At 43.3% G+C, this 15,287-nt stretch overlaps 1 protein-coding gene across 12 annotated transcripts in view; it reads left to right on the plus strand.

Annotated features, from left to right (window-relative positions):
- Positions 1 to 15,287, plus strand: part of KIF1A (kinesin family member 1A) — a 120,392-nt gene that overhangs the window by 80,377 nt on the left and 24,728 nt on the right. For all 12 annotated transcript variants that reach the window (XM_035133283.2, XM_060274623.1, XM_060274625.1 and 9 more), the window contains 9 exons: positions 915 to 1,053; positions 2,397 to 2,565; positions 3,102 to 3,192; positions 3,853 to 3,971; positions 4,876 to 4,931; positions 8,219 to 8,327; positions 9,947 to 10,013; positions 11,310 to 11,394; positions 12,160 to 12,265. In XM_035133283.2, the coding sequence (XP_034989174.1) occupies positions 915 to 1,053; positions 2,397 to 2,565; positions 3,102 to 3,192; positions 3,853 to 3,971; positions 4,876 to 4,931; positions 8,219 to 8,327; positions 9,947 to 10,013; positions 11,310 to 11,394; positions 12,160 to 12,265 (941 nt within the window). The remainder of the gene's footprint in view (positions 1 to 914; positions 1,054 to 2,396; positions 2,566 to 3,101; positions 3,193 to 3,852; positions 3,972 to 4,875; positions 4,932 to 8,218; positions 8,328 to 9,946; positions 10,014 to 11,309; positions 11,395 to 12,159; positions 12,266 to 15,287) is intronic.

The raw sequence follows: 15,287 nt of genomic DNA on the forward strand, positions 1-15,287 counted from the left end.
AAATGTTTGCTATTTAGCAGCAAATAAACCACTGAGCCTAGGGCTTGCTGATCAGAAGGTCGGTGGTTCGAATCCCTGTGACGGGGTGAGCTCCTGTTGCTCGGTCCCAGCTCCTGCCAACCTAGCAGTTCGAAAGCACATCAAAGTGCAAGTAGATAAATAGGAACCGCTACAGCGGGAAGGTAAACGGCGTTTCCGTGTGCTGCTCTGGTTCGCCAGAAGTGGCTTTGTCATGCTGGCCACATGACCTGGAAGCTATACGCCGGCTCCCTTGGCCAATAATGCGAGATGAGCGCGCAACCCCAGAGTCGGTCATGACTGGACCTAATGGTCAGGGGTCCCTTTACCTTTACCTTACTACTATATCAGATTATTATTGAGAAATATAAAGCTCTGCAAGTTTTTTCTTTCTTACTTGATCATATTCATATTTTATTTCTACCTTGTCTGAATAAGAGAATACAGTATGATACAAAAACTGAGGAATATAAGGGACAGAAGAAACTCCAACAGCACTGCTAAGTTTCAAAACAGTGTTAATTAACATCTCCTACAATTAACTACAGTTCTCTACGAACTTAATCAATTTAGACAAGAAAATATCCTGCCTATAGGTTTCATCCTTAAATATAATATAATAAGTTAATTTGGCAATTGATGTATAATCTCATATTTTGTTGTGCCATTTATTAATAGATGGCACTATGGCTGTTTATTCTCTTGCTTATAAAATTCTAGCAGTTCCTCTCTTCTTAGATCAGCTGGTTTTACTTGCATCTTGAGCTTGACTTTGCATCTCCCTAACTGCACAGTTTAAAAAGGAGAACGGCAAAATACACCACTGCAAGGGAAACCTAATGACACCACCCAGAACCATCATACCTTTATCTTGTATTCTTTTCCTATCCTTGTAGTTCCAGTCTGAGTCCTGTCCTGTAGTGGGAATGTCCCGCTCTGGAACTTCCCAGGAGGAGCTGCGCATCGTAGAGGGACAGGGACAAGTAACTGACATAGGACCATCTGCAGATGAAGTCAACAACAACACCTGTGCAGGTGAAGGGTGTTTTTTTTTAGGTCAGAAAGGGGTTGGGGAACTGGGTGCATAGCAGCAAAAGCCAAAGATTCGAGCCCCTTTTTGGAGCTCCTCATAAAGAACATTGGAAAAGCTACATCAACAGCCACTTTATATTTTCTTGTGGTTGAAAACAGTGAAGCAAATGAGATTTTAAAAAAGAAGAATATTTTTAAAAGATAAGGCTTCCAGGGCACTTCCAGACCATTGCTGTTTTGGGGTGGGATTCAGTCACATGCCGGGACATTTAGGTTGCACAATTAAAGTTCATTTGGCACTCTTGCTCAAAAAACCCACTTCCCCTCGGAATCTGACTTTTTGTGAGGAAAGTGACTGAAAATGCATGGAAAGTGTGGGATAACATTTGCTTGACACCACACGGTATCACTCGGAATAAATGCTCAATAAACAATCAGTGTGGTCTAACCCTGCAGACTTTGTCCAAACAAATCAGGATGAATGCTCAGTAAACAGGTTGCCTGGAAGCAAAACCTAGTGTGTGTACTGAGAGAGGAAAAACCTCGTATTGTGTGGCCATGTTTCTGTTATGTTTGATGTGCTTTTTCCTGGCATCACTCCCACTAACACTAATACACTAATTGTGCATGCTGACAAACACAGAGCCCAACTAGGCTACTGAGAAACAATAGGGAGGTATCAGCATTTTAAGGGAAACCCTCATGTTAACAGAAGTACATTTAAACACACACACACACACACACACACACACACACACCACACACACACGGAGGCTACCTTTTTTCCAAACAGTCCAATGAGGACTGAGTATGCTCAATAGCTTCAGAATATTAGGTTCCAGTAGGAAAAGTAAACAGCAAACTGTTGTGAGAGAGTAGAGTGCTCTGATTGAGCTTGTCACAGCTTATGCTATCCTGGAGGAAAGTTAGCCAGATAGCAGGAAATGTGAACAGGAAAGCTCCTACTAGGAGATGATTATACACTACAGCATTTTACTGCAAGTTCCACTTGTGAGCAATAGGAACCTAGGAGGCTGCTTTCTACCAAGTCAGATCTCTGGCCATCTAGCCCAATATTGTAAACACTGGTTGGCAGCTGCTCTCCAGGGTTTCAGGCAGGAGTCATTCCAACCCTACCTGGCAAAGCCATAGAATCCAGCTGTTTTGCCCACCGTGCTATTTTGTACAGGAAAGTCCACCAATGGGACAAGCAAGCTTTTTCCTTTCAGTGTTCAGGATGTCTACTGCTCTCACTTTGATGTGTGCACCATTTAGGATATGAGGAAGCATCTGCTTTATACCAATGAGGAAATGTCCTTTATAACTTTAATATTCTATTTCCCCAGCCACTCCTGAGGATCTTCTCCTGGACAGTTCAGAGAAGTCTGTGGTGGATGGGCCTTTAGAGGCAGTCCTTGAGCACCTGAAGCTGGGCAGCATCTTCACTTTCAGAGTGACAGTTTTGCAGGCATCTAGCATCTCAGCAGAATATGCAGACATCTTCTGCCAGTTTAAGTGAGTTACAGTCTTTCCTTCTCCATTTGCCCTTTACTCATTTCAGATAACCTTAGCAGATTGTGGTTTCTCCTCCCTTTGCCCTTCGGTGGCTATCCCATTCTTTTCAGATGGGAGAACTTAAATGGACAGAAGTTGATTCCTGACAGCCAAAATGTTTTAGCATTTAAAAGGCTAAAGGGTGGAGGTTAGAGTATAGATACCAGAAATTCTTTTGGTGGGAGCCATTAATTATTACAGGAGAAGAGGACAGCAAAGAAATATGAGGGCTCCCTGCTTGATGGGGTAAGGAACCCTTTGAGGATTATTTCCCCTCAGGTCCTTGTCCTACTGGCCTTTCAGTATGTGAGTGTCCCCAACAGGAATGTAGCACTCAAAGTATAGGAAGGCGCAGTGGTGACCATCAGATCTCAACTGAGCTAGTGTTTAATGGTATCTGCCTGTGTAGCAATATACAACCAAGGAGACTATGGAGCATACCTGTGATAAATATATTTAATAACAACAACAATAATAAAACTTGTATTTCTTCACAGCTTTATCCACCGCCATGACGAGGCCTTCTCCACAGAACCATTGAAGAACACTGGACGAGGCCCACCTCTTGGCTTCTATCATGTACAAAACGTAAGTATAGAATCCGAGAAGGCTTCATTTCGACAACTCCATGGGCAGCATCTGCATCCAGGGTGGAAATAGCCTCTGGTAGAGCAGATTTGTGATTGCCATAGAGATGGTATTAATGGTGACACCCTTAATGTCAGGCAACAGTACTTGAAACAGCCTGATTAACAAGGATATGAAAAAATACATTGTTCTGGATTCAGGATGCCATCCTTATACTAACAATGAAGCAAGCTTTTCATTTTGTGCATTTTGGTGACCTCCTTCTGGATGAAAAAGAGCCATCGATAACTTTATTGTGTTCACCTTCATAAGTCAACATGATTACCATCGAGCCCATTACTTTGCCAGATCAGTCTATGGCAAACTTAACATTAAAAAACATGACCAGAACCCTGCTGAATTCAACCAATAGCCATCTAGTCCATGCATAAATCTGTGAAATAAAGTAATAAATATCTGTGCCCAAGTACCACTTTTAGTTTATAATTTTACTAAGGATATTAGTAGTAGCAGTAGTAGTACTGAGTGCCTTTCATTTGCCATGTAACCAATGTTAACCATAAACTTTGCTGAAATAAATTTTGCTTAAGTGAATGGGACCTTGTAGATATTCTGTTTTAAATGGTTTTTCTTCTTCTTCTTTTCTTTCCTTTCTCTCAGATTGCAGTGGAGGTCACCAAATCTTTCATTGAGTATATCAAAAGCCAACCAATTGTCTTTGAGGTATTTGGACACTATCAGCAGCATCCTTTCCCGCCTCTCTGCAAGGATGTCCTCAGGTAAGTGTCATTTCCACAACAACTGCCATTGCCATTGCCATAGGATTAATCTCTCACTGGCTTTGGGGTTTGCCCTACCTTAGCCCAGATTGTGTCCATTTTGTAATACGCAAAGCCTGTGGCTGCAGCAGTAAGGGCATTGGGGCTCTCTTCATTGGCCTTATTTTGATCAGGTTCATGTGTTCAGTGGCAAGGATCGATGGTGCATTTTCAGAACTGCCTTGCTGCAGTTTATGGTAGAACAACTAAAGCAGGCATGTCCAACAGGAAGATCGTGATCTACTGGTAGATCACTGGACGTCTGCGGTAGATCACTGGTAGGTCATTGGCTCCCCCCAAAGAAGCTGAACAACTGTGGCTCCCCTTAAAAAAGCTCAACATTTTACCTTCTCCCTGAAAAAAACTCAACATCTTTGACCCGAACCCCCCAAAAACGGGCCTGCCTCCTTCCTAAAAAAAAGCTCAACAACTAACTTTGACCTGAACCCCCCAAAAGGGGGTAGATCACTGCCAGTTTTTTTTAATTCTGTGAGTAGATCACAGTCTCTTGGGAGTTGGCCACCCCTGAACTAAAGCATGCTCAGGTATATCATCCAAGCCAGGGAATTGTATAAGGGCAGATTCTGCTGTTACATTTACATTGTTAGAGCCCCACAGGTCTTGGTCTGGTCAAAGAGTACAAGTCTGACACTCAGCTGGACTAGACGAATCAATGCTGAAGTCTTGGTTGCAACTTCTGATTCTTGAGTGGGTAAAGACCTGGAGCAACTGCTTAGTACCCTATCAGCTCATGTTCAGGTCCTATTATTTGACCAAGCACAAATTCCTATTTGGCCTACGTTGATATATTCTAATTTCTTCTCCCTGTGTTCCCTTTTTGAAATTTGTGTTTCTTTCTCTACAGCCCCCTAAGACCATCCCGCCGCCATTTCCCTCGGGTCATGCCATTATCCAAACCAGGTAGGAGAGAAATTGCTTTTCATTTAGCATGATTGTAAATAGGAATGTAGGAACCAAAAGGATAGGAGAAGCAGCTGCAGTCTCATGGAATGGCTGCTGCCAGGGATGAAAGAATGTGATGGAGCAGGTCTCTCAGCAGAGCCACTGAAGTGACCTGAGCATGCCCCATAACTGTGGTATATTGAATACCCTCCATTTTAAGTGTGGGGGGGGGTTCCTCTTTTTTGCCCAGAAGCTGTATGCTGCTTTGCTCCAGCAATGGAACATACATCTTCAGCAAGTTTCTAAGTTTTTGCCTTTTCCACAGCTCTCTCTAGCAGTGAGGCTAAACTTGAGCTGTGCACACACCATACATTTATAGTACACTTAAAGCACAAAGTCACTCCCCCCCCCCGGCAAAAAAAAATCCTAGGACCTTAGTTTGTTAAGGGTGCTGGAAATTGTAGCTCTGTGAGGGGTAAACTACAGTTCCCAGGATTGTTTGGAGGACGCCATGTGCTTTAAATGTATGGTGTGTGCACTGTCTAGGCCTGCTCCATCCCTTTCTTTTTTCACTATAGATGGTTTGTTGATAACATGGTGATAGCCACTTACAGCATTAGTGTCACCAGTATGTCTTACCCTCACCCCTGAGTAACTGTCTAACGTAATAAATGCTTGGCTGGCTTCCTCATTCTTCCGCATTGTGGTTCTGAATGGCACGCTACATTTTAAGGCTATAGGGGTTTGCAAGCACTGGATGAGCTGCTTATGTATTTTGTTTCGGCTGCGTCATGTTTCTGTGCATAATTGTTTCATATTGTATTGTGCTCTCTGTTTGCCTCTCTGTTTCCCCTGTGAAGAACAAGAGAGATGCATCCTGATGATTAAGGGTCTGATACCCAACGTGCTTGCTGGCCAGCTCCTGGAAACATTCTCTGGACACATGTTGTATGCTGCCAGCACAGCCTCCTCTTTCCTCATCAGAGAGGGGGAGGATCCCAGCACCACACCATCCCTCTTACTTGGGAACTGTGTTGTGACAAAGGCTCAGAAGCCTGGTTGGTCCCTGGACAAAGCTTTGGAAGGCCCAGACTCAGGGATCTTGACTTGGAGGGCTCCAGGGAAAGGCACCAATGCACTGCTCAGAAGGACAGGAAAAAAGGGGACACCGTAAAGCAGTGTAATTGCTTTGCTTTCTGTTCCCAAGTTTGTATAGTGTCTTGAATGAATCCACAACATACGCGAGTCCCTCCCAGGATGACTTTGATCCCTGAGTCAACGGGATATTCCATTCAGCTGTGTGTGGTGTTCTATGTGGTTTCCTGCTACCTCTTTCTTCTGGGCTGTGTGTGTGTGTGTGTGTGTGTGTGTGTATGTGTGTGTGTGTGTGTGTCTTGTGTGCTTATATTTATTTATGGGCTGTTAGTGCAGCTCAGGGGATTCTGTGATGGTGTTGGGCCATTCATTCCTCTCTTAAATAAGGAGTGAGGAAACCTGTGGCCCTCTAAATGTTGCTTGACTACAACTCTCATGATGTTGACTAGGGCTGATGGAAATTGTGGCTGTCCTGATGCTTCTGTGCTGTGGGTTAAACCACAGAGCCTAGGACTTGCTGATCAGAAGGTTGGCGGTTCAAATCCCTGTGACGGGGTGAGCTCCCGTTGCTCAGTCCCAGCTCCTGCCAACCTAGCAGTTCGAAAGCACGTCAAAGTGCAAGTAGATAAATAGGTACCGCTACAGCGGGAAGGTAAACGGCATTTCCATGTGCTGCTCTGGTTCGCCAGAAGCAGCTTTGTCATGCTGGCCACATGACCTGGAAGCTGTACGCCGGCTCCCTCTGCCAATAACGCGAGATGAGCACCACAACCCCAGAGTCAGTCACGACTGTACCTAATGGTCAGAGGTCCCTTTACCTTTACTGATGCTTCTGTACTCCATGTTCCCCATACCTGTCTTCAATGTTTGGCCACTCCCACTCCCAATAGATTTGAAAATGCTTAAGGATAGGGATATAAATGCATATAAATCCATAATTGTACACAGCACCTTACAGAATAGCATGGGGGGGGGGGGGGAAGCAAAGACAGAAAGCCTGCTCATAACTTGAGACATTTCCAGTGAGGAACACAAGTAGAGGGAGATGAAAAGTCCCACTTGAGGTGCCTAATGGGATTGATTTCTGGCGTCCTAGGACATGGTACAATAGGGTGTCTCAAAGTTCAGGCATGCAGAATTGCTCTCTATATGCATGCTAGTCGACCATAATATTTTCCAAACATCCACTCCAGAAGAAATGCCTCTAGCTCTTAATAATATGCTTATTTACGTACATGGTTCTTCTTTTACACCACTTAAGAATGCCATGAGCATTAACCATCCCTCTTTCTTTGTGTGTCTTGTGTCTGTCATGAAAACCTTTAAGCCCAGTCCTTCTTGTTTGCCGTTCAGAGAGACTGCATTGCTGTTGACTTTATTTTCTTATATGTGGGTCTGCTGATCTCGATGCAGGAGAAGATGTGTTTTGTGTGTGCTTATGCATTTGCTTACAGAGCCCCATCCATCTTCTTCTTTGTATATCTGGGTCCAAAAGCCTTCTTCAAACATTAATGGATCTTTCCATTGACTCTTTCTAAATTTTAGATAGTAAGTGTTGGTGGAACTGGCTGTCCTGCCCTTGCTGTGCTGTGGGGCTTGTCCATATTTGAGCATTATTTAGCTGTTAATCTACTCCCCCCCAATTTGAATTAGACCTCTCCCTTTTCAGTTCATACCAATAGGAGTTCCCGTTTGTGTTTGCCCCACCTTCTAATTTGTTTGTTCTATTATGCCAATTAAATGCTATAAATTTTTTAATGTGGTTTGCTTGTGATTTTGTGCAAAGTTCCAAAGAAAAAAAATATAGATAAGGCTGTGCTCCTTCATTCAGGAGTACTTCAGAAATAGTTATGGGCATGAAAATAAATGAAAGCATTAAGAAAATAGCGGGTGTGAAAAGGGGAGTAGCAGAAAATGAAACAAATATTCTGAAATCCCAAGTGTGATTGTTTGGAGCCTGATTTCCACCCCCACCCCCGATTTATTGAATCATCCCCATTTCAGGTAAACCTGAGTTTGCAGGGTGAAAGCATTGAGAGTGGTGTTTTTTAAGGGTAACATCATGTGGACTACATAAATCAAATGAGAATGCAAACAGCTGCAAACACACTGTAAACTCCAATGTGGACAAGCCCAAGTTGTGAAGCCAGTCTACAATCTGAGAAGATGGGGCTTCTTTGGCCTCTAATTCCAATTTCTTTTCTTTGCAGTGCCTGCAACCAAACTCAGTGCCATGACGAGGCCCAGCATTGGCCCCTGCCAGTGCAAGTATGATCTGATGGTTTTCTTTGAGATCTGTGAGCTTGAGGCCAATGGCGAGTAAGTGTCTATATTTGTCCATGGATCAGTGGGGCCGGGGATAGCTTTCTTTTCTAGGAGACATAATTTGATAATCCTACCTGGAACTTGTTTTAGGATTGACTTAGGAGACATATTAGGAACATGCTCATTTAGCTCTCTCCTTTATTTTGCTGAGTCATGCACATGCATAAGAAGAGCCCTACTGGATTGATCCAAAGACTGCAAGTTAGAAACAAGCTATATATTTGCAAAGCATTGCACAGAGAATTTGCAATACAAAACCTATATGTAAAAGTCAAGCTGTGGGTGAATAGTTGCCTAATGAGAAAAGAATATAAATTATGGTATATCACAAATAATTACTGTATATCACAAATAATTGAACTGAGTATCCTTATGCCGCTCTGGGTAGAAGAATCTTAATTTTTGTTCTCTCAGTTTCTCATTTTTCCAAACTTTAATTCAGTTCTCTGCATTCTGCAGCAATTTGCAATTCCTCCCCACCAAAAAAACCCCTCATGTAAATTCATTGACATCTTAGTGCAAATTTCTCCTAAGAAATACATTTTTGTATGCAGTTTTGACTAATATACACATTTTTGCAGTCAGTTTCTCTTAATACAGTATAATGCATTTCTGCGTGTGTGTTTTTCTAATATTTCCATTTCCCCGCCCCTCCTTCCCTTAATGTATACAGTGGTACAGTGGTACCTCTACTTACGAATGACTCAACTTATGAATGTTTCTACTTACGAATGGAGCTCCATCCGCCATCTTGGATGCTGTTTAGATAGGACTTTTTTTAGATAGGGTTGCTTCGACTTACGATTTTTTTCTCCCAATGCATTCCTATGGGATTCATAAACCGAGGTTCCACTGTACATTTTTGTAAACATTGCTTGTGAGAACTGCATAGCAAAATTTGGATAAATGCAGGTTTTGAAGGTTAGCTGTGCTTTGGTTCACATATTGTTTCAGAAATTGCAAAATTGATAGATTCAGCTTTATTTTATATATATATATTTATTGCAAAGTAAATACATCAATCCAAGCCATACATAAAGAATAATATAAAGAAAAATAAAATAAAAAATAAATAAAGATTCAGCTTTAAGTGCATACTGCATCAAAATTCTCCACCATCCCTACTTGCCACACAGTATCACCATACCCTTTTTTTCTGGGTGTGGTCTGTGCAGGATCAAGAGCACTTTGCTGCCTTAATCCTGCATGCCCTCCAGCTGAGTGACTGTGAAGCAGTCTGAAAGCCTCTCTGTACTTTTCTGTTTCTTATCTGCTTTTGCCCTTCTCCCATAAGGCAAAGGATAGGCTGATGCAAATAAACCTAGCATTGACCCTGAAGTTGTGGAGACCATTGTGGTGTGTTCTGTAGCAATGGTCCCTGTCTGCAATGTTGGCCCTTTGATGGGATGCGGGCTCAAAGCATCCCAGAACACAGGCTGAATGCATTTGGTGCAAATACAATGTTCAGTGAACTTGTTAAAAAAATACAGGCATGGTAGCATGGGCAACACAGGCAAGGATCTCTAAGAGCGTATTTCACTTGCACGGTTTGGGGGACTTGGTGCTGTGGGCTGACATTCCACATCCTGTCTCACTATAGCTTTCTTTTATAGCTACATCCCTGCTGTTGTGGATCATCGTGGAGGAATGCCCTGCCATGGAACATTCCTTCTACACCAGGTATTTTCTACCCCAATACCCAAGCCTTCTTGGCTCTTCTCTGTAATGATATTTTTGTTAGGTTCAGTTCTACATCCAAAAATTACTGGAGGTGGGTAGTGAAACACCAATAAAAATGCAAGCCTCCTGCCATGTTTAACTAAGCATCTTTGGGCACAGACATGGAATGGCAGACTCTGGAGACACATGAAGAGGTGGCATGAGAAGGAATGGGGTGGGGATGCTAAGACAGGTAGGAAAAAAGATCTCTCCTGTCAATCAACTGCTGTCAGAGATTGGAGAGAGCTCAGAGCCATGGCCTGGGGTGGCTAAACAAGATTCAGAGGAGCAGGAGGTTCTGGCATTATCTCCCAGAGCCATGTGATGCCTCCCCTGGTGAGAACAGGTGCACCAACCCCAATGGAGTGTGCATCTGTAGGCTATACATTTTTGCAAAACTAATTCTTGCTAATAAGGTGTGTGTCCCATCTTGGCAATAAAGCTTGTTGGATTTAGAACTTTGTGTCCTTATATTGGACTGATATCTGGCCTTGCTCCTAGCTCGGTTAACTTCTTCCATTTGTAGGAGCCATGAGACTGAGTTAGCTCACTGCTCACTTGCTCACTGCTGCACCTTACCCTCTCACTCTACTGGTTTGTCATAAATTTGTTTTTCATGCTGAGCAGTGCATAGAATCTTTTGCCAGGAAAGGAAACAGGAGAGGTTCAAATGTGCTCTGCACTGCAGATTACCTCCTTTAAAATGCCTCCTCCTTTTTCTTTTCTTTTTTTAAAAAGTATTTTTATTGCTTTTCTTCTTATAGGTTAAAGAACAGCACATAAGCAGCAAAAGAAACCCTCCCCCTTAGTAACTATGATGCACCACAGTACAATAAAAGAGGAGTAACACAGAATCAAAGTTGAAAGCAGCCAAAAGTTTTAATATGCTGTGTCGGAAGTCCCCTGTTCTATATCTTGCTCATACGCATAATAAAGCCATGCCCAAATGACCCTTTTAATTGAGGTCATGCTCAAGACAAACTGTATTTATTTGCCTATCTTGGCAAAGCACTTCTCAAGAAGAGGCTTTGGGAACTATGTGGCTAGCACTGTAGATTGCCTCATTTAAGGGCCAGTTTATAAGAGGCCACCTGCTGTAGGAGCCATGTCCTTCTTCCTCTCTTGGCCAATACTTTTGCCCCTATTCATGCACATATCCTTTTGCAAAGGGCAAAACCCTCACTCAGTGCTGCCCATTGCTTAGCTGAAGTTCTCATAACCGCTGCCTCCTTTCTCTTTGGGCATGGTGGATGGCAGGGTATCCAGAGGAGGATCACCGTCACCCTGGTGCATGAGACAGGGAGCCACATTCGCTGGAAAGAAGTGCGGGAGCTGGTTGTGGGTAAGTAAAGCTTGTGTGTCTACCCTTTCTTGTATCTCCTAGCCAAGGGGGTGGAGTATCAGGCCCAGGAGCTCAAAATGACGTCCCAGGCCTCTCAAAATGCACCCTGGGCCATATCCTCTCATGGGCCCATGCTTGGCTTGGATGTGATAATGCTGGTGGTTTGCCTAGATGGAGGGTGGAGATGTGTGGACATTGTGTGTGCAATACTAAGTCTGAAAATGGTTCTCCATCCCTGTTGTGGCCAAATGGTTGCCTGAAATGAGCAGCCCCTTACTCCATTGACTCCAGAGAGGTTTATAGACACAAATACTATGTGCTGAGCACCAAAAGCAGTGCTCCGAGATCCTAAGTAGGCCCCTGAGCATTCTTATTGACTTGTAGGCAGTCTGTACTCTGGAGATCTGTGTCTTATTCTGGTATGTGGTGCAGTGAAAACCATTCAAAATGGTGTTTATATATTGTGAGGAGCTCTTCTGCCCCTAGAACTTCAGGAGCTGTGAGGCTACTATGTCAGGAAATTTATGTTGCCTATGCAGGCACATTTTGAGAAGTGTCCAAATTATAGTAGTGTGGTAGGCTTGCTGCCTCCTATTTGTTCCAGAGCAGCATGGATCTGTATAGTGAGAGAAACCAAAATGTCGCAGTAGTATGATCATCTTTATAGCTACAGCTTGACAGGACCGCCTCATTGATAGGCTGAAAAATATACCTGCTCTTGAGTTCCCTCAGGAATAAACTGTATGTGGTGTTTTCTGCTTTTAGGTCGGATTCGGAACACCCCAGAAGGAGATGAATCCCTCATTGACCCCAACATCCTGTCTCTGAACATCCTGTCATCAGGATACATCCGCCCCTCCCAGGATGATAGGTGAGTCTGGCCACAAAGCATGCTCTGCTCATTTAACCTGAGGCAAACATGACCTCCTTGTAGATCTTCAGGGAGCGTATGTACCTAAATATATATTGGGGGGGGGGGACATTTCTCTGAAAGCCCTACCCCTTTACTGCAGTAATTACAGCCTGTGAGCTGAAGCCATGCTGAGGCTAGCTAAGTAACAAGACTACAGGGTCCAAGTAGCAGAAAGAGAAAGCAACAGTGGTCCAAAATATTTTCCCCAAGCATCCCTCTGATTGAGAAGAGTTTTACCAGGCCGGTAACAAAGATTCCAGCCAAACAGGCCTAATATTTTCCTGTTTGGCCTTGGCCATGAACATGAACATCCATCACCTTATCAGTGAATTAGAACCATATCAGAAGCTACTTTGTACTAGGGTCAGACAATTTTTCCATTTAGCCCATAGTTGTCTACTATGACTGACAGCTTCTCTTCAGGGTTTGAGGCACAGATCTCTCCTACCATATCCTGACCAATATTTTAAACTGCCACAAATAGAATCCGGGACTTTCTGTGTGCAAATCTTGTGCTCTACCAATAATCAATGGTCTTACCCCATATATACAGAATTTTTGGATTTGCCTGTGGTATGCTGCTCCTCTGCTTATACATTAGCAACAGTCACGTTATTGCCTATCACTCTTCCTTGTTCATGCAGTAGGAGCTGGTTTTCTGGGTGACAGATAGAACAGGACTGTTGAAAGTTGGCACCAGCTGCTTGGAGATGTTTTGACTCCTTGGAGCTGGAATAGCAAAGCTTGCACCAAGCACATTATCACCAGGGCAAATTCAGAATATGCTGGGACGCGGGTGGCGCTGTGGTCTAAACCACTGAGCCACTTGGGCTTGCCAATCGGAAGGTCAGCGGTTCGAATCCATGTGACAGGGTGAGCTCCCGTTGCTCTGTCCCAGCTTCTGTCAACCTAGCAATTCGAAAGCATACCAGTGCAAATAGATAAATAGGTACCGCTGCAATGGGAAGGTAAACAGTGTTTCTGTGTGCTCTGGCACTTGTCACAGTGTCCTGTTGCACCAAAAGCGGTTTAGTCATGCTGGCCACATGACCTGGAAAGCTGTCCGTGGATAAACACCAGCTCCCTCAGCCTAAAGCGAGATGAGCGCTACATCCCATAGTTGCCTTTGACTTAACCAAGGGTCATTTACCTTTACCAATTATTATTATTATTATTATTATTATTATTATTATTATTATTATCACCATCCATTTCATTTCTATATCATTTTGTATTTAAACAAAAATATCAAAGCGGTTTGCAACACATTGAAACATCAAATGAAACATTACTGAAGAAAGTCAAATATAAAGTATAGATTCAAAGCAATATAATGTAATTGTCTTAAATATTTCAAAACGGAACATTACAAAGGAGGTCAAGTATAAAATGCACATTAAATAAAACAGCATAATTAGCAAGAAAATAAAATATGATCGTAAGCACAGAACATATCTGCTGCTGTTGCTGCCCATCCTGTCAATGGTGGTTCATGGTGGGAGACAGCTCCGAAAGCTCAGGCTCAATGACCTGGGTCTACACTAAGACAGCCAAGATGGTAATGCATTTTAACAGTTATAATTCATAAGATGAAGGACTGAGTTTGGTCCCATGGAGTGGGTACTCATGCTATACTATGTCAGGAGAACAACAGGCAAGAGGCAACATGGCTTCCAATCCCAGTTTCTTTCACTTTTTTGGGCGACGGGTGGGGAATATCCCTTTCCATGTCTCCTGTAGTTGTGTGGCTACTCCATTTTTACTGAAGCATCCCAGGCTGGTCCCTCAATACCCATCTCCATTCATATATTTAACATAACATCATTTATCCTGACCCTCTGGCAAAAGAAACCACTCATCACGAGCTTGTATGGTTGACCTGTGAACGATTAAAATGGGGTTGTGGATGAGGCAATGTGTTAGTATGTGATGTGTGAAAAATGGAAGCTTCTGAAGAAATGCTGGAAGAGAAGACAGATTGTCTGAGGTGAGTTACCCTAGGACAAAGGTTATGCATAGTTGGGTGGCAGTAGGTAGATTCACGCAGCCTGCTCTCCAGTGTTGAAACAATGGGTGAAAGGGGTTGTGGAGCCACACGGGCTAGCTCTGTGCCCTTTTCCTGTGCTGTCTGTTTGGATGGTGGGGAAACATTTCATCAGGCTTAGCTGTGGTTCACATCAGTCATGGAGGCAAGGCTAGCCCATAGCTTATACCCCCTCACCCATTGTTTCAACACTGCAAGAAAGACTGGCATGTGAACTTCCTAATGTTACCAAAAGAGCAAAGACTCTTTTTAGTATTCAGCTCTAATGGAGTTTCTCTTCCAAATAAGCAAGCAATATATAAATGACAAATAAAGTGAAATGTAAAAAAAAACAAGGAGCGGAATTCCATGTTGTGCTATGATGAACATTCTGTCTGCACAAACATTGCAGCTTGCCAGACAGAGCAAGCCCCCCCCCCGTGCTGTTCTGGGAGTTTTGCTGACCCCCTTGAGCCAATTTTGGGGTATGTGGGAGGAGGGGGGGAGCCTGTTGCACAAGCAGAAGTCATTGTGCAGGGGTTCCAGTGAAGGGGCTGATTAGGTGAACCCAACCGAGAAAAATCGATGAAAGAAGGGCCAACCAGCATACATTTCTCTTTGAAACAGTAGCTGCTAAAGACCTGCTCCATGGATTAAGAGGGAGGAGATGCAGTTATGGAAAATTATTTCCAAATGGCAGTTTCTTTAGCAACAGACACAGCATGCACAAGCAAAATAGGAAGAACCTCACAGCAAAAGTAACTGCTATCATGATAGTTCAAAGTGACCATTCCTAGTTTTGCTCAACAGTTGCTGCTCCCCCTGTGATAATCTTGTGAGTACATTTGGCTATTAGTTTCTAAGTGCCCAGCTTGTCAGTGTGCCAGCCACCTGCAAAAGCTCTAGGATCACTGAATAAAGCTGACATTAAAGATTTTCTGTAGTTGTATGGTGGAT

This window comes from Zootoca vivipara, chromosome 5 (assembly GCF_963506605.1).
Source record: "Zootoca vivipara chromosome 5, rZooViv1.1, whole genome shotgun sequence".
Classification (NCBI taxonomy): domain Eukaryota; kingdom Metazoa; phylum Chordata; class Lepidosauria; order Squamata; family Lacertidae; genus Zootoca; species Zootoca vivipara.